General features: G+C 37.3%; 1 protein-coding gene across 1 annotated transcript in view; it reads left to right on the forward strand.

The window, feature by feature from the left end:
- The window catches only part of LOC112053898 (AP-1 complex subunit gamma-1), a 41960-nt gene extending 15616 nt beyond the window's left edge, over nt 1-26344 (forward strand). The window contains exons 7-21 of the mRNA XM_052881624.1: nt 4292-4309; nt 8024-8119; nt 9879-10205; nt 10544-10762; nt 11579-11737; nt 12460-12547; nt 13116-13263; nt 13495-13581; nt 13847-13976; nt 15276-15374; nt 15663-15813; nt 16590-16741; nt 17289-17381; nt 18183-20300; nt 20347-26344. Of these exons, the coding sequence (XP_052737584.1) occupies nt 4292-4309; nt 8024-8119; nt 9879-10205; nt 10544-10762; nt 11579-11737; nt 12460-12547; nt 13116-13263; nt 13495-13581; nt 13847-13976; nt 15276-15374; nt 15663-15813; nt 16590-16741; nt 17289-17381; nt 18183-18284 (1869 nt within the window). The 3' untranslated portion in view covers nt 18285-20300; nt 20347-26344. The remainder of the gene's footprint in view (nt 1-4291; nt 4310-8023; nt 8120-9878; nt 10206-10543; nt 10763-11578; nt 11738-12459; nt 12548-13115; nt 13264-13494; nt 13582-13846; nt 13977-15275; nt 15375-15662; nt 15814-16589; nt 16742-17288; nt 17382-18182; nt 20301-20346) is intronic.
- The last annotated feature ends 705 nt before the right edge of the window (nt 26345-27049 follow it).

The raw sequence follows: 27049 nt of genomic DNA on the forward strand, positions 1-27049 counted from the left end.
GCTCCATTTTAACATTTACTTCGTGCGGCGCTGGCTATAGGCTATATATTATCCCCGTATTCCTACGGGAACGGGAACCACGCTGATGAAACCGCGCGGCGTCTAGTAATTTTATATTTATTGGACCCCAGACAGTCGTTTGCGGCTTAGCGAAATATATTATTATGTACGAAGTACTGACCTTGGGTATTATGTTACATTGTTAAAAAAACACATTTTAATACTTACGTTAGACGATAGACGTATTCGATATTTTGTAACTTATCGATATAAGTGTTTTGTGTTTTTTGACGGCCTCCGGGACGCAGTGGTATGCGCTGTAGATTTACATTGGCCGACTGAGATTTTCTTAATTGGTTCAGGTCTGGCTGGTGGGAGGCTTCAGCCGTGGTTAGTTACCCACCATACCGGCATAAACGTACCGCTAAGCGATTTAATGTACCGGTATGATGTCGTGTAGAAACCAAAAGAGGTGTGGATTTACATCCTACTCCTAACAAGTTAGCCCGCTTTCATCTTAGATTGCATCATCCTACATCACTTATCATCAAATGAGATGATTTCTAACGTTAAGGGCTAACTTGTAAAGAATAAAAAAGACATTTGTTTATTAAATTCGATAAACTATTTTTTTATACTTTTTTTTTATTCTAGACAAGTTAGCTCTTGACTACAATCTCACCTGATGGTAACTGATGATGCAGTCTAAGATGGAAGCGGGCTAACTTGTTAGGAGGAGGATGAAAATCCACACCCCTTTCGGTTTCTACACGGCATCGTACCGGAACGCTAAATCGCTTGGCGGTACGTCTTTGCCGGTAGGGTGGTAACTAGCCACGGCCGAAGCCTCCCACCAGCCAGACCTGGACAAATTAAGAAAATCTCAATCTGCCCAGCCGGGGATCGAACCCAGGACCTCCGTTTTGTAAATCCACCGCGCATACCACTGCGCCACGAAGGCCGTCAAAACCAATTCAATATCAATTTATACAGTGGTTCCTTAATTATTCCTATCCTATAACATTAATTGAAAAAATGGAAGGTACAGCGTGGAGCAATCACTTGAATATGGATCGATCTCGTTAGACGGTTTTAAATCAAAAAGAAATTGCCAGTCAAGTTTAAAATGGGGGCGCGCTTGGAATACTCAAATACTTCGCAGTAATAAATCTCTTTTGAATTCACGAGCAGGCCCTTGGGAGAGGTATAATTTATACTTATACCTGCAGCTTGATGAAGCAGTTTTCATTTTGCTTATTAGAGCGATAATTCTTTAGCATATCATTATCAACCCATATTCGGCTCACTGCTGAGTTCGAGTCTTCTCTCAGAACGAGAGGGGTTAGGCTAATAGTCCACCGCGCTGGCCCAATGCGGATTGGCAGACTTCACACACGCAGAGAGTTAAGAAAATTCTTTGGTATGTAGGTTTCCTCACGATGTTTTTCCTTCACCGTTTAAGACAAGACAAGTCTTTAGCATATATGTAATGCCAATATCACAAATCGACATTACTTAATATTAAAAAGAAGAAATATTTTATTGTTGTTTGTTTGTTTGCATTGAATAGGCTCCGAAACTACTGAACCGATTTGAAAAAATCTTTCACGGTTTGGAAGCTTCACTATCCCCGAATGCTATATGCTGTATTTTATTCCCATTATTCCTACGGGAACGAAAAATACGGGGGTAAACTGCGAAGTTCTGCTAGTCAGTAGGTAATAAAGCAATGTTTTTTGTTGAAAACTTGTAATCAATTTTTTTTCTTCCGGGCGTCCCAATGACGTAGACGAAGGGACGCTCCAAAAATGAGGACCTAATTTTTTTTTAATTGTAGTTAAATAGCGATATTATCTTACGTTACGTGACTACTCTCCATGCATTCAGCTACCGTCTTTACAGCTTTAAGTTGATAGGGGTAAAAATTTAACTGGTTTCTTTCGACGTATCCGACGGTTCAATATATACCAGTAGGGCACAAAGTCTATTTTGTTGTAAAGCAAAACTTTTCTGTGCCAGAGTCAAGTTAGCTATCAATTTAAACTGTATCATCATTTACCATCATACGAAGAGACATAGAAGCGTAACCTAATTTTAGCGCTTTTCATAGGAATAGTCAGAAAGTCCGTTTAGGTTTGGATGCAACTAGGGTAGGCATTATTTGGTACAATTTGTACAAATAATGCCTACCCTAATTAAAAACCCTGTGCACGGCACTGGTTGAATGTAGTGATAATATGAAAAACCAAGCGCGTGTGTATAACTGAAGGAGCTATAAGGCGTTGTCCCCATCATTACGCCAAAACGTCGTCAACGTGAAACGGTGCGATGTCGTTGCGCGACACATTGACGTGACCTCATAATGTACATTACCGTATCTTATCCTAGTCACGTCGTAGTTCGTCGCGTTGCCTCAACGTTACACGTTGTGGCGACGTGACAAACTATGTCTTTTAAATTTACGAAACTCACGAAACTGAGAAATAGCTGCACAAGACATATTTTGCTCCTGCAAATGTTAAAAAAACCACTAAAAACAAAGAAACGGAAAGATAATACAGACGCACCCATATCTTTCAATAAAGCTTTGCTCCTGCTAATGTTAAAAACCACTACAAACAAAGAAACGGAAAGAAAATACAGACGCACCCATATCTGTCAATAAAGCTACGAGCTGTATCCGGCGACATGCGACGGAGCCGTACCGTGCAAAAATATATCATGTCAAGGCACCGCACCGTTCAGCGTCGACGACGTCGTGGCGTCGTGATGAGGACAAGCCCTGAAACAGCATACACAGTCAGTTTTACACACCAACTTGCCTTTAATACGCTTGTCTTAAACACCTTAACCAAAAGCAAAAAGGACTTCTCGGAATAGATTAACTATAAGGAGTATCGTGTGCTCCTTGCTTTAACTCTATGATAAGAAAAAAAAAATACAACCGACTTCAAAACCTAAAAACGTACCCACTAAACTAAAAAGCGAAAAATAACATCATAATATGTTCTACCTGCTGATCAGTCCTTGGTCTTCATCACCAAACCCCTAAATGACAGTCACAACATATCTATGTGGAAAGTACTCATTAATACAAATTAATGAAGCCCAAACACAAGGCTGTAAATCACCGAGGAGTTCCCCCGTCTGTTTTATGGCTCCATCATTAGATCGATTTTAAACCTTCATGAAATTGTAGTGCTTAAAAGTTACTTAATGGAAAAGTTTTCGAACACACATAATTTTCGAAAGCTCCCCTCAATGTCTCCAGGATTCCATCATCAGATCTTGACATGACGGCAATGGGACCAAAAGGGGACTATACCGCTTCAAACAAAAAAGAATTTTTGAAATCGGTCCAGGCGTCTTTGATTAATCGGTGTACAATGTACATACATAAAAAAAAAATACCGACCGAATTGAGAACCACCTCCATTTTAAAGTCGGTTAATGAATTCTTTTAACGTTATATTACTTGTTATACATATTAGTAACGATAACAAACGAGGTAAAAATACATAATGTATGTACACGTATGTTGTAAATAGCACGTACGTCACCGAACGCTATCTCACCCCACAAGCAAACCAGATAGCGATCGCTTATCGATACTCATTGTTTGACTTGATTTCCTTTATTACGGACGAAGGCTTTCCCTTTCTTTCTTTAGTTTAATTATCTTTCTATCCTGTTTTCGCGCCAGTAAACTAATCGTGGCTGAATTTACATAAATTGCGATTGTCAGTACGATGCGGGTTCGATTCTCGTGGGTTCAGCAATTACGTTTACACAACACATCATTTTATAGGTCTACAATATATTTTGTGTACATATAAGAGGCTCTAAGGATTTGTAAATTTTATATCAGGATATAAGGTTTGTTTGTTTTCTAAATCAGAAAAATCTTTCTGAGAAAGTCGTCATAATCAAAAAATTTGCAAAAATTCATTATGAAAGGTGAATATTTTGCTATTCTCCGCAAAGACGTATGAAACAACAAACAACAGTATTGTAGAGTTTACATTTCCTGAGGATGTTCCGGTTTCGAAGTGAAAATCAAGAAGATTTTCTGCAATAAACGCGAACAAATTTTGTTTGTATCTTTACTCAAAGGCACAATTATCTGCCCACTAATATACTAGACATTATAGAGGGCGGATAATTGTGTCTCTGAATATATATAAATGGATATTTAAAACACGCTTAATTTTTTGTATATAAATATTACATACATATAGCCTGTAAGCAATAGTGTACACAAATTCTAATGCTATTTTGTGTTGTCCCGTAGGAGAGCGGACAGCGCGAGGTAATCATAACCGCTGATCCCTTGCACTATAATTTAGCCTGTTGACTTGACACGTGGACTATTTACAAATTACTTTTAAATGGAGTTAATAAAGCATGTTTGTCTTATAAAAATTTACTTGAATTTTAGCTACAGTATCAAAGAAAATGCTACTCGTAGTTCAAAGTTCAAATTCCTATGTAAAAGGAAATCTTTTTGTATTTTATGTTAACGTAAAGGTATCTGCTCACTACACAAAAATTGGTTACCACACAATAAAGTCAAAGTCAAAATTCTTTTATTTCAATTAGGCTTAGTTTACAAGCACTTTTGAAAGGTCAAGATTATGTCATAATTTAATTTAATTTAATGGTGGTAATAATAGTTGAAAACTTAAAACTAAAGTTACGAGGGTTACGAGGGTTCCAAACGCGCCTTGGTCCGAGAAGAGCCCACAACAAACTCAGCCAAGGTTTTTTTTGTTTACCATCATTTTACAAACTTATTTAAAACTAAGCACACAGTCGTATATTACAGTTTAACGCCAAGCTTTTTTATCAAATAAATGACAATAACAGAAGTCAATTATTGTTCCGATACTTGTAACGATTATTGTTCCGATAGTTGCAACTGTTATAGTTCCGATAGTTGCAACTATTAATTGTCCCGATAGTTGTAACTATTACTGTTCTGATAGTTACAGTCAATGGTCTTATAGCGAAAAGCTTCGACCAGCACCTTAAGAAGCTTTCACTTAACTGTTGGATCAAGAGACGGCTACAAAAGGCAGTGATTCTTGAGACGGCGCGTATTGTGAGGCGGTTCCTCACTCTGGAGCCTCAGTTTATTTTTTATAATTTTTTATAGTGTGGTATATAAATGAGAGTGAAAAATAAAAAAAAGAAGTGAACAAGAACATAACATGCTGACTTAATAACTCAATATATTTTGGGCTGAGATCCGAGTGTTAGATGCAAAGAGAGAGAGTTGCATCCCCATCACATTCTTCTGCTTCATCTCCAATCTGGCAGAACTTCTTCATGATAAGAATCTTTTTATAAGGACCCTACAAGCAAAAACACAATTACTCCCTTTAGTGTTCGTTAGTTAGGCCTGTGTAGTGAGCGAATATCTTTATGTCGACGCCACGTAGACGGTCAACAGGCTGAATTAGGTATTCGCATGTACTGTTATGTTGGATATATTATATGTACTGTACTATGTTGTATGTATGTACTATGTACGGTATATTTTGTACGGTAGGCTGAACGGAAGTCTTTCAGTCCATTGGGAACTTTGCAGACGTGACCTTTTGCTGCGTAATAATGTCTTGATACTACGTGACCTTAGGTAATCAAATGGCTAGCATAATGCGGACATTTTCTAAGGCCGTTTCACGTGCCGTAAAACTTGAATAAAACCTGAAAAAATTAATATCTTGAAAGTTAATATGAAAACTTTCATCGCTTTATTGAATACGCATTGGTATATTTTCTAAAATCATGACCCGTCACTCAGTTTATAGTGATCTATTTACTTCATACAGAAATATACTTTAAATAGTTTCATAAAGTACCTAAAGTTTTTCTTGCAAAAACAACTTTCCCTGATTTAAACCTCTTATGTGCGAAATGGCTAAAATCATAATTAATATAAGAATAAATCACCATCATCATTCTCTTCTCTCAGAATGAAAGGGGTAAGGCTAATAGTCCACCACGCTGGCCCAATGCGGATTGGCAGACTTCACACACGCGGAGAATTAAGAAAATTCTCTGGTATGCAGGTTTCCTCACGGTGTTTTTCTTTCATCGTTTGAGATACGTGATATTTATTTCTTCAACTTTTCAGTTGTGTGCATTTTAAGAAATTAAATATTCAGGCAGGCAGAGGTCATTTTTGCCGCCGTTTTGAAGATAGCTTGAATTTATTTGTTAAATAGCAATGGACTGAAATACTTTCTGTAACTCGGGTGAAGGCTTCATGGATTTTCTTTAGGATTCAAGGATATTTTACAAAATAATTCTTATGAACTACACTAATAAGTCGTATTATAGTTATTTAAAAACTTTTTATTTATCTCAATCTAAATTATGTAATGTAGCATAGGGTTGCCAATCATATACATATTGTTAAATAACAATTATTACTTTATTTTTTTAAAAAACAAAATATTATAAATAATTTGCAATTATTTTATTGCAATAAACAGGGAACACATACCTACATTTTTCAAGTAATAAACTCAACCTCATATTTCTTTACTTTAATAAAAACAAGTGATATGATTTATTCAATTAAAAAATAATTTTTATTTTTATTGACATCAATAACAAATGCACCACGAAAAGTCAATTTAATCTATCAGTATACATTTCAAGTTACTTGCGTTTAAATTTTACGCATGGTTCTATTATTACTAAAATTACTATTTAAATTAATTTATTTATTTTACCAGTTGGAAAAAAAACAAAATATATATTGAATAATATAATTTTAAATTTAAGATAAAAATTATTAGTTTGAAAAAAGTTGGCAACCCTAATTTAGTATAATATAATGATATAAATTAATACTATTATAATAATAGTTTACTCATCATACTAACGTCACAGATTCCTTGGTTGATTCTTGTACTAAGTAGAATCCCAAATCACAAGTTTGAATATGCACCAAACCATGTGACTAATATGCATAAAAGATATGAGGGTATATAGAAACATTAATGTAATTTAGTTTTCTTTTTTTTCATTCAGATTTTATTTTATGGACGTTGGTAGGTATGGTCTTTGTTTATATGATCATCCATTAATTACAGTACGATTTTTTGATAATCAAGGGACTAAGCGGGTTGTTACAAAATCTAACCTAATCTAAGTAACGGCACGTAATTTTTTATTCTACTCCAGTTTCGTAAATTCAAAAACTTCAAATCATAACACAATAGTTATTTATGCCACGGATTTTATAATTATGTAGATATTTAAATAAGCACAATAGACAGCACGAGTGCTGCAATGGATAATAACGTGCAGTGGCATACAATACTTTTTCTCGATTTTGTATTGGCGTGGCCTCCTAGATTTTGTCTCTTTTTTTGTCAATGCAATGGAACAATTTAAAAATTAAAATAAAATTATTGTAGCACCGTTAATTCGCGTGGTAACTAATGAACATTATCAAACGACCTATAATCTACTCAATTTAAAACCTTAAGGCTTTAAATTAAAAGGGATTAATAAAATGGGAGTAGAAAAAACTATTTATTCCGACAGGTCTTTTTGCTAATGATCACTAAGAAACGGGTCAACCTATTTTGAAATAAAAACACCTTTTAAGTTTCATGGCATTTAATACCTAAAATACACACACAAATAAAGAAGTATCGAAAGAATCGAATAGAAGGGAATTTCTTGAATCATATAAAAAGATTATCTAGTGCTAAAGAAATATTGAGGAAAAAAACGAAGGAATATCAGTTTTAATTATACATATAATTATATAAGAATTATTACAAATTCGTGACGTCACTGAAGGTGAGGAGAAAAAGACAAAAGTGGTTAATGGATGGTCATAATTTTTTTTTAATTCTTTCGTATTTAGTTTAAACGTATTTGCCTGAAGTATTGGTCCTGTGTACATATTCAATATCATTAAGCTTTTCATGTCTTGTGTGCATTCGGGATGACACCTTACTTAGATGTGTAAGACGACTAAATTGTAATGTAATTCTAGATTGTGCCGAACCTGGTGAGAATATTGAAGAACTTAATTTTGGCGGGTTACTCACCGGAGCATGACGTCAGCGGCGTTTCGGATCCATTCCTACAGGTAATATTGATATCTATAATAATATTACAGAGATGAAAGATTTGATTGATTGTTTGCATTGAATAGGCTCTGAAACTACAGAAGCAATTCCAAAAATTCTAGGGATAATGTACTATTCTACTCTCCATTAGAATGTTACATTATCCCTGATGTACCTAGGCTATATTTTATGCCCGTATTCCAACGGGTACGGGAATTGTTTTATATTATATTGTATATTTTTATCATTATTAAACCCCGAACCTCACGATATGTATGAAAATAATTCATACATACAATATACAGGGTGTCTCGTAAATAGTACGACATACTCTGCAGAGTAATAGCTGACATCAAGACCTACTAAAATAACGCAATATATGTTAGCCGAAACTTTACGGTTTTTAAGTTATATTGATTTTTGTACGAAATACAAAAAACCCTACCTTCAGTACAGTTTAGTCGTACCATGTGCTAAAAATTATTCAAGCGCTGATTTAATGCTTGGTTATTATTTTAAAATAGTTGTTTCAGCCATTTAAACTTTATTTTGTTCTTCTGCAAAAAGAGTTTTTTTCCAAAAAACGGGCCTAATTATTTTATGTTTAACGATTTTTATTGCATGTACGTTAACGTTACGTAACGTCAACGTTGAAAAAAAAATGTACTAGGCAAAGTTGTACATTTAGCTTAAAAACATGCTCAATTAATAAGGATTATAAAAATGTAACACATTAGTACATTCGTTTTAAACACTTCGTCAAAATTGCTATTTTAGTTTCGAAAGGGGTTGATTATGTATGATGTCAGCTATTATATGTAAGTATGTCGTAATATTTACGGGACACCCTGTATACATCACAAATACAGTACCAAGCAGAAATCTCTTAGGTATGTGTATAAGGATATTCAGCTCACGGATTTAGAACAATATCACAGGAAACAATAGGATTACAATATGTACCTCAGGGGAAAATATCAGATAGCGAATCTGACCTACTTTTTCTCTGCTATGTATGAATATATTTTGTAACATTGAGTTGACCTGACTAGATGTAAGTATGTTTACTATTCTTAGGGAGACTTAAAATGGAGACTATCTCATTAATTCCAAAGTATTTTTTTATAAAAGACTTACTTATTTTTAGATGTTAGATTTTTCGGCAATCAAGAGCATACCAGAATACTATTGTTAGAATATCTTTTATCTGTACTTATTTGAAAAAGAAAGTTCTCTATTTGATTTTTCAGTATGTTTCAAAACCCGTAGATTCCCGAGACTTTATAAAAATCTCATGATCCAATTTCAATGGATTTTTTGTTGCCATGCAAATGCCGTGCAAAGGTTTTAGGTAGTTTACAAGTAGTTTAAAGTCGTATATTAATGTTAATGTTATATGAACTAAATAAAAATGGCTATGTCGTTAGTCTGTATGCCGTAGAAGTAGGTGTGAGAGGATTGCCAGGAAAATCTTTAACTTGCTTAAAGACCTTGGCCTCTCTCTCTAGAACTGCAACGGGTATCCAAAGCTGATCTAATAGGATCTAACCAAATTTAGCTAGGCAGGGAGAACAACACGAGCGGAGGAGGGGAGTGTTAATCGATTGTCAAGGAATTCCTTAACCCCAGTGGTCACAAGTCCTGGACTCAGCTCGGAGTTTTTCTCTACCACGCGATAGACCCGGCAATCGCACGGTGAATCTATAAATTGCTAAGATATTCGTCTCTTTAAAGACGGGTTTTTTTATTATTATATAGGCTATAGATGTATAATTTCAGGTTAAAATCCTCCGCCTCCTTCGAATACTGGGCAAGAATGACGCAGAGGCGTCCGAAGCGATGAACGACATTCTGGCCCAAGTGGCCACCAACACTGAGACGAGCAAGAACGTTGGCAACACCATCCTCTATGAGACGGTCCTCTCCATAATGGACATCAAGTCGGAGAGTAGTCTCCGAGTGCTGGCCATCAACATCCTCGGACGATTCTTGCTCAATAACGATAAGAATATACGATATGTGGCCTTGAATACGTTGTTGAGGACTGTTCACGTTGATACATCGGCTGTGCAGAGACATAGGACGACCATATTGGAGTGTTTGAAGGTAAGAATGTTTATTTATCTATAAAAAGGAGTTTCCATATTATGAATACCCGTGGTTTTCCGAAAAACTTGTACAAGTATCGTTTTAGTATTAGTGTTGAGGCATACTAAAGGGATCCATTAAACCTACATCCAAGGTCACAAGACTTGGGACCGGCTCGAGGCGTTTCCTCTATCACAAAATAATAGTGTTTTCACTGGGGCCGTCACATTAACGAAATTGAGGGCGATCTTTCCGATTTACCCGCTATTGGTACGCATTATTTATGTACTACTTACGGATATCTCGCGGCGTGTACCCTATGGCTATCGTTTACTATTAAAAAATACCTTTCCCAGGACCCCGACGTGTCAATACGTCGCCGCGCCATGGAGCTCTCCTTCGCTCTCATAAACGGACAGAACATCCGCGCCATGATGAAGGAGCTGCTCTCGTTCCTGGAGCGCTCGGACGCGGAGTTCAAGGCGCACTGCTCCAGCGCCATGGTGCTGGCGGCGGAGAGATACGCGCCGTCCAGCAAGTGGCACCTCGACACTCTGTTCCAGGTCTTGCTGAAGGTAAGTCATGATGAAGGAGCTGCTCTCGTTCCTGGAGCGCTCGGACGCGGAGTTCAAGGCGCACTGCTCTAGCGCCATGGTGCTGGCGGCGGAGAGATACGCGCCGTCCAGCAAGTGGCACCTCGACACTCTGTTCCAGGTCTTGCTGAAGGTAAGTCATGATGAAGGAGCTGCTCTCGTTCCTGGAGCGCTCGGACGCGGAGTTCAAGGCGCACTGCTCCAGCGCCATGGTGCTGGCGGCGGAGAGATACGCGCCGTCCAGCAAGTGGCACCTCGACACTCTGTTCCAGGTCTTGCTGAAGGTAAGTCATGATGAAGGAGCTGCTCTCGTTCCTGGAGGGCTCGGATTATGAATAATATTACTCTCTATCAGTCTATAGCCTCTGCCTATAACAAGTTCCGTTAATGTCGAAAGCCATCTTATCAATTGAGTCAATTTTACGTTAATTTTTGTTATCGCCGCGTTACAACGACTTGCGGTACGGACAGCTTCAGCATGCTCGTGGCGTTCGAGTCGAAGCCGAAGAATTCTTTATGGGTTACTTGGGATAGGCGGGGAGAGTGACTTGAGGGTAGTGTTAGATATCTGTCAAAGGCGCCTTCAACCCTACACACATCGTTCACAAGTGCGTGACTTCACTCAAGGTCATTCTCTGCCATTGTAGGGTCTTATTTTGGTTACAATTTGATTTGTTAATTAAGTTGTCCTGACAAATGTTGTCGACCTTTGTTCGACATTAGTTTTCTTATTTTTGTATTTAGCAGACTCACTTCTGAGTCTGCTAAAATTTAAAATATATTTGTATCTCATTGCAGGCAGGCAACTATCTGCGCGACGACACCGTGTCCAACACCATACAGATCGTGTCGGCGGCGCCGGGCGAGCGCCAGGCGTACGCGTCCATGCGCCTGTGGACGTCGCTCGAGCGCTCCGCCGTGTCCGCTGACGCCACCGAGAAGCAGCCACTCATACAGGTACAGTTTGTTTGTCTACGACACGTCGCAGGCAGGTAATTACCTGTTAATACCATACAAATCGTGCCACCATTTTTGTGGTACCGTTGTTAAACTTTGGAGCGTTTGAAAATATGTGTTGCGCTTTAGACGTGCAGTTGCCGAAAATCGTTTGATATCATGATATATCAAATTTGCAAATTGGCATCCTTTTGTTGTCGATGTCCAGTCGACTCGCACAAAACGTTTCGCATCGACGTTTCCAATAACAACAGCGAAAATGTGGAATGCCCTTCCGGCTTCTGTGTTTCCTAACACTTATGATTTGTGCACCTTCAAGACAAGAGTGAATAGGCATTTTCTAGGCAAGCGCGCTCCAACCTAGACCTCATCATTGCTTTCCACCAGGTATGATTGTAGTCAAGCGCAAGTCTATTATGAATAAAAAAAAAATATTAATTTAATATTTTTGATCTTTCAATTTTTGATTTTCGTGATCAAAATGAAGAATGAGGATAGGATATAAATAACAGTGAATGGAATACATAACCCGAAAAACCGATGGGGCCCAATGTTATCGAATAGCAACACTCCACTGTCTTATCCATGACCAAGACTGCGAAAAGCGTCTTGGTCAACAGTGAAATACTCTGGATTCAGTAGTACATTGGTATTTGTAAGTCTATACAGAAGGTTTTTTGTCAAAAGAGGTCTTCTTTGACTGATTTGATCAATATTTTCAGGTTGCAGCATGGACCATCGGCGAGTATGGGGACATGCTGGTGTCGGAGGCGAGCAATGCTATATCGATGGTTGACGACGATGGCGTCGGTGAGACTTTTAAAACCAACTAATTAGTAATCACCCTTTCTTGTGATGACTCAGACTAAGTTGCTCAAGGCCTGTAGTCAAATTACACATTATCAATTGCCTTTCTGCAAACACTTCTCAAACTCAAAGTGTATGGGAACTTCATTCATTATCTCAGACCAATTATAGAAGGACCTGTATCGCACTTATAGTCACGAACAAAATTGTCTGTTATGTTATGTACTAAACTAGAAGGTTTTGTCCAATTTTTACACCATTCAGTTACACAAAAAGGTATTTTACGGAGCTCTATAACCGATGAACACGATTACAACTATTTAACATCGATTATTTAGAGACAGTTTTTATAAACGCTAATAGATTGTTGATCATATACTTTGACAGAAAAGTAACATCTAGCGAGGCAGGTCCTATACAAAAATTGGTCTGAGTTCATTATGGATAGGATAGAAAATATTATTATTATTATTTTTTAAAGGGTTTGTTTAACAAGATTTGATGTATGGTTTCTTGTGGTCGTATCATGCGATTGACAGGTGTCTTTGAAAATTGATGATGGGTATTTCAGATGACTTCACCCGACCCACAGAGGAGTATGTGATAGACATATACCAGAAGCTGCTCTGGTCCACGCAGCTGTCCATCAGCACCAAGGAGTATCTGCTGCTGTCGCTGGCCAAGCTGTCCACGAGGTTCACCACTCGGCCCAGTCAAGAGTAAGTTGTGAAACACATCGGATTTGAGTATTGTGAGGAAGAATATGGTGATAACCAAGTCAGTCAAACTTCCCTTTTGGGGGATCGGGATAGTTTCCTGGCAATCAGGCAACACTTCATTTTCAAAGTAAAAAGCACAAATGTTTCTAAATAATTCTATCTGATTTTACCGAAAATAGCAAAAAGATTTTTCTCGTTTATTGTTTTAAAATGTTTTTTTTTCTGTTTCAGCAAAATCCGCGTCATAATTGACACGTTCGGTTCACATATCCACATTGAGCTGCAGCAGAGAGGGGTCGAGTTGTCGCAGCTTTACAAGTAAGTTTAGATTTAGATACTGATTGTTTCACATCACTCGATCATAATTGGAAACTTGGTAAATGATTTTTCAATAATATTATGTATATGAGTGTGCCAGGAAGCGTATCCATCAATGGGTTTGTGGATTTGTCTGGCCAGTTCGATTCAAGATTTGTGCAGAGTGTATCGTCATTTAACATCAGCAGATCTAAGATTCGCGTCAAAAGATAATGAGATAATTTGTCTAGATAATTTTTAAGTAAAATGATCTGCTTGTTATCAGACAATACGCGCACCTGCGGCCGGCGCTGCTGGAGCGCATGCCGCCCATGGAGGCCGCCGCCGCCGAGCGCGAGCGCGACGACAGCGACACGGAGGGCGAGCGGCCGCAGACCAACGTACAGAACGAGCAGGTACAGTGTGTCAGACAATACGCGCACCTGCGGCCGGCGCTGCTGGAGCGCATGCCGCCCATGGAGGCCGCCGCCGCCGAGCGCGAGCGCGACGACAGCGACACGGAGGGCGAGCGGCCGCAGACCAACGTACAGAACGAGCAGGTACAGTGTGTCAGACAATACGCGCACCTGCGGCCGGCGCTGCTGGAGCGCATGCCGCCCATGGAGGCCGCCGCCGCCGAGCGCGAGCGCGACGACAGCGACACGGAGGGCGGGCGGCCGCAGACCAACGTACAGAACGAGCAGGTACAGTGTGTCAGACAATACGCGCACCTGCGGCCGGCGCTGCTGGAGCGCATGCCGCCCATGGAGGCCGCCGCCGCCGAGCGCGAGCGCGACGACAGCGACACGGAGGGCGAGCGGCCGCAGACCAACGTACAGAACGAGCAGGTACAGTGTGACAGACAATACGCGCACCTGCGGCCGGCGCTGCTGGAGCGCATGCCGCCCATGGAGGCCGCCGCCGCCGAGCGCGAGCGCGACGACAGCGACACGGAGGGCGAGCGGCCGCAGACCAACGTACAGAACGAGCAGGTACAGTGTGTCAGACAATACGCGCACCTGCGGCCGGCGCTGCTGGAGCGCATGCCGCCCATGGAGGCCGCCGCCGCCGAGCGCGAGCGCGACGACAGCGACACGGAGGGCGAGCGGCCGCAGACCAACGTACAGAACGAGCAGGTACAGTGTGTCAGACAATACGCGCACCTGCGGCCGGCGCTGCTGGAGCGCATGCCGCCCATGGAGGCCGCCGCCGCCGAGCGCGAGCGCGACGACAGCGACACGGAGGGCGAGCGGCCGCAGACCAACGTACAGAACGAGCAGGTACAGTGTGTCAGACAATACGCGCACCTGCGGCCGGCGCTGCTGGAGCGCATGCCGCCCATGGAGGCCGCCGCCGCCGAGCGCGAGCGCGACGACAGCGACACGGAGGGCGAGCGGCCGCAGACCAACGTACAGAACGAGCAGGTACAGTGTGACAGACAATACGCGCACCTGCAGCCGGCGCTGCTGGAGCGCATGCAAGAAAATAGGTTTTCTTAATACTAATCGCGACTTGATCACAAAAAATTATAACATTCCGAGCTCCAGTCTGACCCGAACTCCAAACCAAAAATTCAAAACATGACGTTTGAGCAGCGGTCCAAACCAATTCCGTTCGCGGGTTACACTCCAGTCCACCCCGTGAGTTCGAACTGTACGTGTATTATGTATGGAGTTCGAAAAACCTAAAAGTTATCTTTTATACTTTGTTTGTAGAATCCGTTGCTGGATCTGATCAACGGCTCGGAGCTGCTGTCCAACGGCGACGTAGAGCACACGCCCGTCGCGACCACCAACAACAACTCTAGCACTAATGTAAGTAATTCGACCCTATAATTTTTCGCTTCCTCGGTATACTAATATGTTCACTTGAAGCTTTTATACACATAATAATTTAAGATGAGATAGCGACTTGGCGTTCTTACCAAAACTTATTATGGAATGGTATATACAGTTTTAAAAATACCGAGTAAATCCTTAATTTATATTATATTATAGTGCAACAACATTTTATCTCAGTCATCTATCCTGGTAAAACTTCAAACATTCAGAATTACAGCAATACTGATGACTTCCTTCATGAATAGTTGTCTGGTTACTCAGGATATTCTGGACTTGCTGAGTGGGCTGGACCTGAGCGCGCCGAGCATGCCCGCGCCCGCCGCCGTCAGCGCAGCCAACAACAACCTCGCGGCGCCTTCGCTGCTGCTCGACGGCCTGTTCGCCTCTGAGCCTCCTATAGCGCAACCACAAGGTCAGTCTTTATAACTAACCTCTTCGCGGAGCCCTATAGCCATACTCGATGCACTTCTTTGCCAACAAACAAATTAAAGAGACCATTCCATACAAACTTTCAACCCCTGTTGTACTCCCTTATGATTTTATTTTTGCAATCACAAGGTCAGTCTTTATACTACTACTCTTCACAGAGCCCGTAGCTCCTATACTAAAGCGATATTCGATGTACTTATCTGCCAACAAACAAATTAGAAAGACCATTCCTTACAAACATTCAACTTCTATTTCACTCCCTTCTGAATTTATTTTTGTGACAAAAAGTATGTGATAACCTTCTTCGTATTGTTATTTCAAATAGTGCCAAGGTTGGGTTGAATAGTTACAGCGTGATGCCCGGTCAACAGAAACACTGACAGATAGACACTTAAAAAATTAAAAAAAAAGTTGGTATCTATTATTTAAAGCTCTCCAACTAAAATTTTCAAAATATCTTCAATGTACTGAATTGGACCTGTTACAGTTTTATTTCTACTATATAAAAATAAGTCAGGTTTTCCTTTCTGACGCTATAACTCCAGAACGCACGAACTGATTTCCACGGTTTTGCTTTCGTTGGAAAGGTCTCGAGCTCCGTGAGGTTTATAGCAAAGAAAATTCAGGAAAAGGTAGGGGTAGAGTTGGGTAGGGGTAGTTGAAAGTTTACATCGAGTTTCACGCGGACGAAGTCGCGAGCGTCCGCTAGTTATAAGTATAAATTCCGCGACTTAACAATTTTATTGTATGTGATCTCAGCGGAGTGCGTAGTCCGCGCGCTGGAGCGTAACGGCGTGCTGGTGGAGCTGAGCGCGGTGCGCGGCGGCGACACGGCCACGCTCACCATGCGCGCGCGCTCCTCCGCCGCCAGCACCGTCACCGACTTCCTGTTCCAGGCCGCCGTGCCCAGGGTGAGTGTACAGACACGCGTACACGAACCGTTTGCGCGCCACATATGCAAACGATTACACGCGTATATGCGCACCACATACGCAAACACCTACACTAGTATATGCGCAACACATGCGCAAACACCTACACGCGTGGATGCACATCACAAACGCAAACGCCTACACTAGTATATGCGCACCACATACGCAAACGCCTACACCTGTATATATGCACCACATACGCAATCACCTACAGTGGTATATGCTCACCACATACGCAAACGCCTACACTAGTATGTGCGCATCACATACGCAAACGTCTACACGTGTGCGAGTATATGCGCACAAATTTGAGTAACTGAGGTTTCTTTCATCAGTGCTTATGTATTATCTACTTTGACTTAAATTTTTATATTTTCATAGTAGTAAGTCATGTAGGTATCAAATTAAAAAAAAACTCATTGTCGAACTTATAGCAATACAAATGAATATAAAATTGGGGGTACGGTGGTGTACTTGAGTCCGTTTTATAGTAAAGAATTATTAATTTTTTATATTTTTGTTTCAGACTTTCCGACTGGACATGATGTCGCCCTCAGGAACTGTGCTGACACCGCAAGGTGAAATAACGCAAGTTCTGAAAATCAACAATCCATCCAAGGTGTGTACTGTAGTCACATGTTTACATAAAATTTGGTTTTTGCTTCTGTATAATCCAAACTCTGATGGACATTAGTCACAAAACAAATTAGTTTGTTTTGTGAGTAATTGTTTTGGTAGGCTCGAGATTGACCATCCTGACTGCCCATTGCTCAAGGATGTTGAGGATGTTCTATTTAAGTCAATCTATTTCTAGACCAAAGGTAATCTGGTACGTTGCGGAACAATGTGGAGCATTATTTTATGCTCCTGTTTATCGATTTTGAACGAAATCGCCCAAATAATTTTAAATTTCAAAATAACGCCCACTATATGTTTAATTTTTACTACATATTTTTAAATTATGATTTAGGCAATGCTCAGATATCGATTTTTAAAGAAATTTAATTGTTGGAGAACGAAGCCGTTTAATTTACTCAACAATGGTGAAAACAAAAGAAACCGAAAACATTCTTTTTAAAGAAAAAAAGCTCGATTTGCTCTCTTGTTTTCTGCAGCTTTAAATTTTAAATTTTAAAGTTTGCATATTTAATATTCTTATTTTGAACTGGATCGTTTTTCCTTTGAAATACAAATAGCTATCAAGTAATCAAATCATCAGAATTCAAAGCCTCAATAGCTTAACGGTAAAGCGTTCGGACTCATCACCACGAGGGGTGGTGGTTCGTACCTCGCCCCGTCGCTGGTCTATTGTCGTACCCACTCCTAATACAGTCTTTCCTTACAGGAATATTAGTCATATTGAGAAAAAATATATGGCAATTTTTTTCTTTTTAAAGAAAAAAAAATTCACCACTTTCAGACGCCTCTCCGACTTCGGATAAGAGTGTCATACAGCATCGACGGCAACCCGATCCTCGAGCAGGCGGAGGTCAACAACTTCCCGCCGGACCTGTTCAACTGACGCGCGCCCCACCGGCCCCACCATCACCACCATCACCAGCTCGGCTGTATTGACCTATGATTAGGTAACTAGTGACTGTCTCGGTTGTTTTGACCTATGATTAGGTAACTAGTGACTATCTCGGCTGTTTTGACCTATGATTAGGTAACTGTGACTATCTCCTCGGCTATATTGACCTATGATTATGACCATATCTCTTGTGGTCTAAAGTGAAACTAGGTATAAAGTGAAGGTAAATGAACTGACTCGTTGTAATGCTGCGTACATACTGTACCAGATATAATAGGAATAAGGGAAAAACTCGTTTTTTTAACTTTATTGGACCTGTTCTTGTTACCTGTGGATCGTCAACAGTGGTTAATGATCTATGATAAGGTAACTATTGGCGTTTTCCTCTTGGCGTCTATATTGGTCTATGATTGGGTAACTAGTGATGATCTCTCGGCTGTACTGCCCTCCATTAGGTAATTAGTGACATATTCCTCGGCTGTACTGTTATTAGGTAACTAGTAGCCGTCTCTGCCATGAAAGCTCTGCTCGCCTGGCATGCTGACAATGATATATATCGTGATTAGAGACATATTGTCGACCAAGTGGCGAAATCGAAAATCTCTTTCGATGCGTTGAGATGGTAGATAGAACGATTTGCAGACAAAGGAGAATCCCAGTCTCCATACAAACTCGGGTCGAAGAAATTTAAACGATACAAAACTGAAAAATTTCCATAAATTAGAACATCTAGGGAGATCTCATGAGTTCAATTTTTAGAAAAATCTACATTGGCTAAATCAGATAAATTACTTGTTAAAGTTATCCGTTTGACATCAAATTCATTGTATTATTTATGTCTAATTGACAGTTTCTCTAAGGATTTGACATTAGTTATCGATTTGCAGACAGAGGAGAAACCCAGTCTATACAAACACAGGTCCAAAAAATACAAACGATACAAAGCTAAAAATTGGCCATAAATTTAGGACATCTAGGGACATCTCATGGGGCCAATTTTTATAAAAATCTATAATGGCTAAATCAACTAAATTACTTGTTAAAAGTGTATTTGAGGCATTTGATCCGATCTGTTTGATGTCAAATTTGTTGCATTATCTGTGTCAAATCTGACAGTTTATCTAGGGACTTGACATTAACACACATTGGCAAAATCTCTAGGAAAACTATCAGTTTGACAATTAAATGAATTTGCTTTCAAATATCTGCGATGACTAACATTCACATTCAAATGAAAAGTTAATAATGAAATCAGCTTGTTGTCCCTGTTGCCCAATATTACTAAATTTAAGATTCAAATGTAGTAATCTAGTAAAAAATACAAGTTTTTTAGTACAAATCTCATTTCTGTATTGTTCTGAAGAGTGGGCCCAATTTTGGATTTCTTCTGTAAAAAATCATATTGCATTGGCCATTCTATGCCAACTTTTGTTTAAGCGTTTGTTACTCAACATCAGTTGATCTGTTTTTTTTTTATTCTTGACAAGTTAGCCCTTGACTACAGTCTCACCTGATGGTAAGTGATGATGCAGTCTAAGATGGAAGCGGGCTAACTTTTGTAGGAAGAGGATGAAAATCCACACTTCTTTCGGTTTCTACACGACATCGTACCGGAACGCTAAATCGCTTGGCGGTACATCTTTGCCGGTAGGGTGGTAACTAGCCACGGCCGAAGCCTCCCACCAGCCAATGTGTTAATAATGCAATAAAACTGTTAATGCTATAAGCGCGTTGCCTACTTCAAAGTGATCGTACTAACTCAGAAACCTTCTCATACCTAATTCTGCTAAACTTTTTCTTAAAAACGAAATCCACCGCCTAACTTGTTTAATTTTCGAAAAACAGGTACGCTTCTATATAAAAAAACATGTACGCTTCTATAAAAAAAACAGGTACGCTTCTATAAAAAATACAGGTACGCTTCTATAAAAAACAGGTACGCTTCTATAAAAAATACAGGTACGCTTCTATAAAAAAAACAGGTACAGGCTTCTATAAAAAAAACAAGTGCCTGTACCTGTTTTTTTTAATATGTCTATAAAAAAAAAAACAGGTACAGTGTACTTTCTTCAAGTCGTCAAATTATCAAATAGCCCAGATAACACAACAAGTCACTAAAGTTTTACCAAAATTGGATGAATGGTTTAAAAATGTATTTTCATTTACGGTTAAGTCATGATGATGTTCTATCATAGTAAGATATAAAATATATATGGCAGTAGGGCAAAGCTAAATCTATTGTAAAGAAAAACTACTATCTACGGTTGTAAAAAGTATTAATTTCTTGACGGCAGCTGTTATAATATAGGTAAAACTGACAGGTTACTGCAACATTTAGTTGGTACTATTCTCGTTCAGTAAATATGTTTAATGCACTTTTTGTAACAGTTCGACTTAAATGTAATTATTGACTCAATCAAACAAAACCTTTTGTTTTTAAAATTAAATTTTAAACGCAACAGAAAGCAATGAAAACACATCAATGTCACAGTACAGCATTGGAGTAGGTATTTAATAATGTGCATAAAAAACATGCGTACTTATAAAGCAAGTAAAACATACAAGTTGAAAAAAAATTGTAAATAGTAAATTAATTTTAAAATTGTCAGTCAGTTCTGTTTTTCTAAAAATATGTATAGACGGTTACTCTTTTTCTTCTTTTTACATCGGAAAGAACTAAAGAACTATTTAAAAAAAAAACTTTTTAAACATCACTACAAAAGTCTTCATTCTCAATTTGGTAACTTTATACATGTAAAACCTACATCGAAAAATATCCTATACCAGTAGATAAATGCGTATTTTTATCACTAGTGCCGTAAACAAAACACTTTTCTCCCTAGGAGAAGAGTGGCATACTCGAGTAAATGTTTTATTTCATTAAGACTGAATTAATGTTACTATTTTGATTACCGGTGTTGTAAAGTAAATTTTTCTCCCTGTAGGATGATCAACAAATGGCCGTTTACTAATGTTAGGGCAATAAATACTAATGGCATTGTAACATAGGTGTTTATTCAGTACATATGTCATAATAGTGCGAAAGGCAAAAGTACTGGATTTCCTATTAATATGTGTGTAATGTAGATATTAGATTTTCTTCATTCACTGTCAACATTCCAATTTTTAGATACTATTTACTTTGTTTTGAAAATTAGTATACTGAGGGCCCAAACGCAGAAATAATTGGTATCTTACTAATGCTATTTGAATATTTAATTTTTATTTATAGTAATATTTAAAATTTGCATAGCATAATAAAAACAAATTGGCTGTACTAGTTTGCTCATTAAATTATATATTTATAATAATTTATATTGCAGTGTTATATATTTTTTCTTTAATTGATCATGCAATCTTACGACCCTGAGAATTACTTGTTAGTTTGCATATTTTTGGTTTGAGCGACATTTGTGCATAAATAAATAAGTCCTCACAGGCTTTACACAAGGCTTTTAACTAGGGTAGGCATTTATAGATTATACAAAATTTCTTCTCCAATTTACGTTCGTAATGATTCACTGATAGCGATTGCAATGAAATTAGCAAATGGAGTCCGTTTACACGCACTCGCGTCCGATAAGTGGATCCACATATTTACTCGTACAGTCTTGTTTGTAAACGTAGTCTGGACGTTTTTTTTGTTATATTGTAACAAACGCGTGTTATACAGTTTGGGCATACTAAACTTGCATGTTATAAATGCGTTTTCATGTTATATTAGAAGGCCAAGAAATATATCGGTTTGGTTTATATGTAAACCGTCGTGTTCTTTGTAAATAGGATGGAACTGTTATATTGTATGTATTTGTAATGTAACATACTTATGTATAGCGAGTCGGATTGTGTGGGAATGTACTTAATAGATTATTTTATTACTAACAATAATAATTATTATTATTAATAAAGAATTGGTCGTGGCATACGTGTAATGGTATTTTATTAATATATGTAATGGCGGTTGTGCACTAAATCCGAGAAATATTTATAAAATACCATATCCTATATCACGACCTATGTGCCGGTTACTATAGGCATACACGGCGTCTTTGTTAGGCCAAATATATACACTCCGAGGCACAATTATCCGCACACTTTAATATACTCGCGTCATATTAAAGTGGGCGGATAATTGTGCCTCTGAGTATAATATGAACCACATGAGCAAAACCAAAAGGTTGATTGCATGCGTCAAGACATATTATCTCGTGAAGAGAAAAAGGTATATTGTCGACCAGTAGCGGCAGATTTGAAATTATTAAAGAAGGAATAGAGAAAGAGAGCGATATTTGAACTATTTTCGAGTCCACCGCTATTGGTCGACATTTCTCTTTCTCGAGATGAGAAAGAAGTCGTGGTGCTCATAATGATACTAAGGGCCTACACGTGTTTCTAAGCAATACTAAGATTGTATTTGGTATTGGTTGACACGGCAAGCGTTGCGTGTTAGTAAGTACCCGTGCGATAATATTTAATTATATAATGCGTGTGATACACCCAAATAGTTATATTTGTGAATCCTCAGGAATCAAAAATGTAGTCGATTGAAGCGTTTGCAAGTTACGTTTTTCATTATTTATAGAGATTAAGTGGATTTTATACCATAAAGAAGAGGTTCTCATACTCGAGAAAATCTTGCAATAACTTAGCCTTTAAAATGTTAGGACCAGCGCGCAACAGAGTGATAAACTATGCAAGATTGTCCGTGAATAATTAACTTTTGTATTCAAACAAAAGTTTAACTTACAACTGTAATTTCAATAGTATTAAAACTATATTTAGGATCCAAGTGCAATTTGACACTCTGTTGTCTGTGATCCTATTCGCATAGGATCACAGCTGTCCGTCTTACGTTGTATAAATATCACTAATTATTGAATATTGCATAGGCTTTACTTTGCAGAAGTTTAATTTAACAAGGAATAATAGAATTATCCTATTGCAAAGTTTATTTTGCAGTGAATGCAGCGAAATTATTCAGTTGCAAAGTGGACTTTGCAATTGAATAATGTCAAGGTACTCTGTTGCCGGAGTGAAACTAGTATTTATGTATTTAATATCTATATATTAACGCTGGTTATGTTACATTAGGAGTAATTTTTAATTTATATTTTTTTTTTGTCATGAAACAAATCAATCAACAAACATAAAGCGTCCATATTTTATAATTGCGAATTATAATTTATTGTTCAATACAATTGAACGTCTAGGGATAATATTGGGAGATTACACAATGATCGTCAAACTGACACTCTCTATTGGCCTATTCACTATTTTGGTCTTTATTATCAACCTACTAAAATGAACATAAAATCATTTGACAAAATGTCATTTACCTACTGAGTAATATCCACCAGTAAGCACCAGATGACATTTGTTACGTAGAATCTCAATTTCGTATATGTCAATTAGCATACGTCAAATGTAGTGATTGTGCCATATCTCAATATTAACTCTAGATGTTCAATTATATTGTCAAATATTGCCAATTGGTGTAGACGCCTAAAAGTTGACAACGCGCTATTCTGTAATTATGTAAAAATACATTTTAGTGTGAAACACACAAACAACACAAAAATGAGCCACATCATTCAAAAAATACAACATTTTTACGTTAACCTCGATCCAAACTAAATTATCCGTTAATAATATGCAACAAAATATGTAGTTTTATTTTCGACAAATATTTGCCTTGTCATTATTATATAGATTTATTGCTTCAAACGCTAGGTATTTTATATTATATTTTAGGTTAGTCGTTCCTTTTAAGATTATGAGAATTTTATATTGCAGTGACGATTTGTAAATACACTATGAAATGAAATGGATCATTATAATATAGAATGAAATAATAAATAATGTATAATTATAGATATTCCACGTTAAAATAACTTTTTAAGTGATTAATCAATAGACAATAAGAGTCCACGTGTTTTTAATCTTTACTATCTGTATTACTGAAATTCCACCTTTAAATATATTAATGTTATGGTCTATTGTGGTTAATCACTTAAAATACTTTTCCATCACTCACATACAGAGTATTATAATTGTGTGAGACACACACACAAAAATTTCGTCAATAAAGTAGGGTAAAGTTGCATAAAATCATATTCTATAAGAAAATGTATATAATCAAAGATTTTATACTGTTGATGAGTCCACTTCCACCTCCAAATGATTCGGACTATTAATTAATTTTAAATTTATTAATTATTTAAAAAAAAGAAAATGAATATTTTTGGGTTAAATAATATTTCTTTTGTTAATATTATTTATCCCGAAAATATTAATTTTAGTTCCTTGATCTTTTTTAATTAATTTTTGGTAAAGAATATAACACCAGAGTTGTGGGAAATACTCTTGAGCACCCTATATATACATAAATATGTAAAGTTAGTAAACACAAAATTGTGTATGTATGCAGTCAGTGGAGTAGCAAAATTCGGATCACTTTTTATGGTGGTTTTGTAGGCAGGTATCAGGTAACATATCTAATGGTATAAAATCGTTGACTATAATATTTCCAGGAAAGCACAATACTACCCTACTATATTGACCATAATATCGCCCGTGTGTGGCTAGCCTAAGGGCAAGACTTTATTTGTTCACCTTTCACATACTTTTTATGTTGATATCTGAGAATTGAACTCGGTTTTTAAACAGTTCTTATAGTGTAAAACGGTCTTTATTTAGTTTATTTTATTCCCAATGTAATATTGTACGGGACGTTTTTAACAATTAAAATTAATAGGCTGTTAACATTATTATTATTAAAACGTTATTTATGTTAATTATTAACCAACACAGTTTATACACTTTTATTGTAAATTACTGATAATAATAATACATGATTTATAACAATGTAATGTGTTACACATTTTTATGTATATCCAAAAAATCTAGACTTTAATTTGAATGCAAGTCAAGAAAATTATGCTATAAATTGCAATTACCTTGGCGATCTCGAATTTTTTATTTCAGTCCAAAAACTTGAAACAGAAATGCGAAAATAATAATTATCATTCATTAATTGTTAATTATTTATCCAAACATAAAAATGGCACATGTGCATTGGCTCATTTATTTCTGTAAAGCGTGGACTTGATCTTTAATAGTGTAAAGAGCTTGGAAAAAATTATATCGCGATTTGGTGCTTGTTTTACCTTAGTATTGCCACAGTTTGACGACCATACAGTATGGAAATTACCAATACAATCGTTGACTAAATATTTATTTAGTAATTAATCGCCATCATATCTATCTGTATTAATATTATAAACAGGAAACCGATAGTGGTGTGGATTTTCATCCTCCTCCTATTAGCCCGCTTCTATCTTAGATTGCATCATCACTTACCATCAGGTGAGATTGGAATCAAGGGCTTGTAACTTGTAAAGAATAAAAAAAGGAAAGATTTGATTGTTAGTTAGTTTGCATTGAATAGGATCTGAAACTACTGGGTGAATTTAAAATTCGATTACCATTAGAATCCTACATTATCCGTGGCGTATGCTATATTACATAAATAGAAATCTTATGGCACGCTTGGTTGGAAACATTTATAAAATTCTCATGTTCTAGTCAATAATATTAATAGACTAGAAATTTTAATAATTCAACTTCACTTAATTTAATTTATTTACTTAAAAATTTCAGACGACATGCAACCCTCGCTCAGTTATTGTGAAAAACGCACTGTCAGTACACATGACAAATCATATTAATAAAGTGCCATTTTATTTGATCTGAGTATCAATACTAGATTTGATATGGGGTCTTGTTTGTAGTGGCATCAATTATTTATATGAAGAAAATATGTTTTTATATTTGAACTAACCTACTTCCAATGATATAATATCTTGTCAGTGGTTATTGGAATTAAACTCCAAACTGTATGTCCGTCACACTGTGGTATCTGGTTGAATAGAAGGCCCTCCAGAATGTGAGATGTTATGATTTAATGTATAACTTGATAATGCTATGAAATATGTAAATAATGATTTTATGTAAATTGGTTAATAAATATTTGAGAATGTTTATATAATCAAGAGTTGTTTCTTTATATTTTCCACACATCCCCTTTTTAAGCCAGTACCTGGCCTAATTACATAATCTATACTAGTATTTTTATTTTTTCATATTTTTTTGAGACGTGATTACATTAAATTTTAAATTTTTATTCATGTATCTGACAATACGAGCCAAAACGCCTGTCGGCCGTGATGGTGTCTAATTTCAAGTGTTTCATGACGTCACTATATCAAATCCTTTACAAACGTGTGTTAGTGACGTCACAAAATGGACGGCACCGTATTTGACGTTTGGAAAATTTGAAAATATACGTGATATTTAAATTAAGTTTATAAGAAATCCTTAACTTTTATTAATTAATATCGATATACCTAATTCGAACCCTTATTCCGCAAACTATTCGAAATTAATATTGTTTATATGTATTAAATTTGGTATGAGTCGATTGTAGGTGTATTCTCTGGATCTACTCGATTTTGAAAATTCTTCTACTACTATTAAGCCACATTACAAATTAGCAGCTTAGTAGGAAGCCTGTTTGGGTTCATTTAATAATCATCAAATAAAATAGTAGGTGAGGCCAAGTATTTCACTACTGTTATTCAATTTTAAAAAGAGCACATTAATTATAATTATGCTTGAGATTGATACCAACAGTGTTGTTATGTATCTCAGTATATAAATATTTAATTTATTATTATGTCAGAGTGTAAACCTAAACA

The sequence above is a fragment of the Bicyclus anynana genome, chromosome 5, assembly GCF_947172395.1.
Source record: "Bicyclus anynana chromosome 5, ilBicAnyn1.1, whole genome shotgun sequence".
In the NCBI taxonomy this organism is placed as follows: Eukaryota; Metazoa; Arthropoda; class Insecta; order Lepidoptera; family Nymphalidae; genus Bicyclus; species Bicyclus anynana.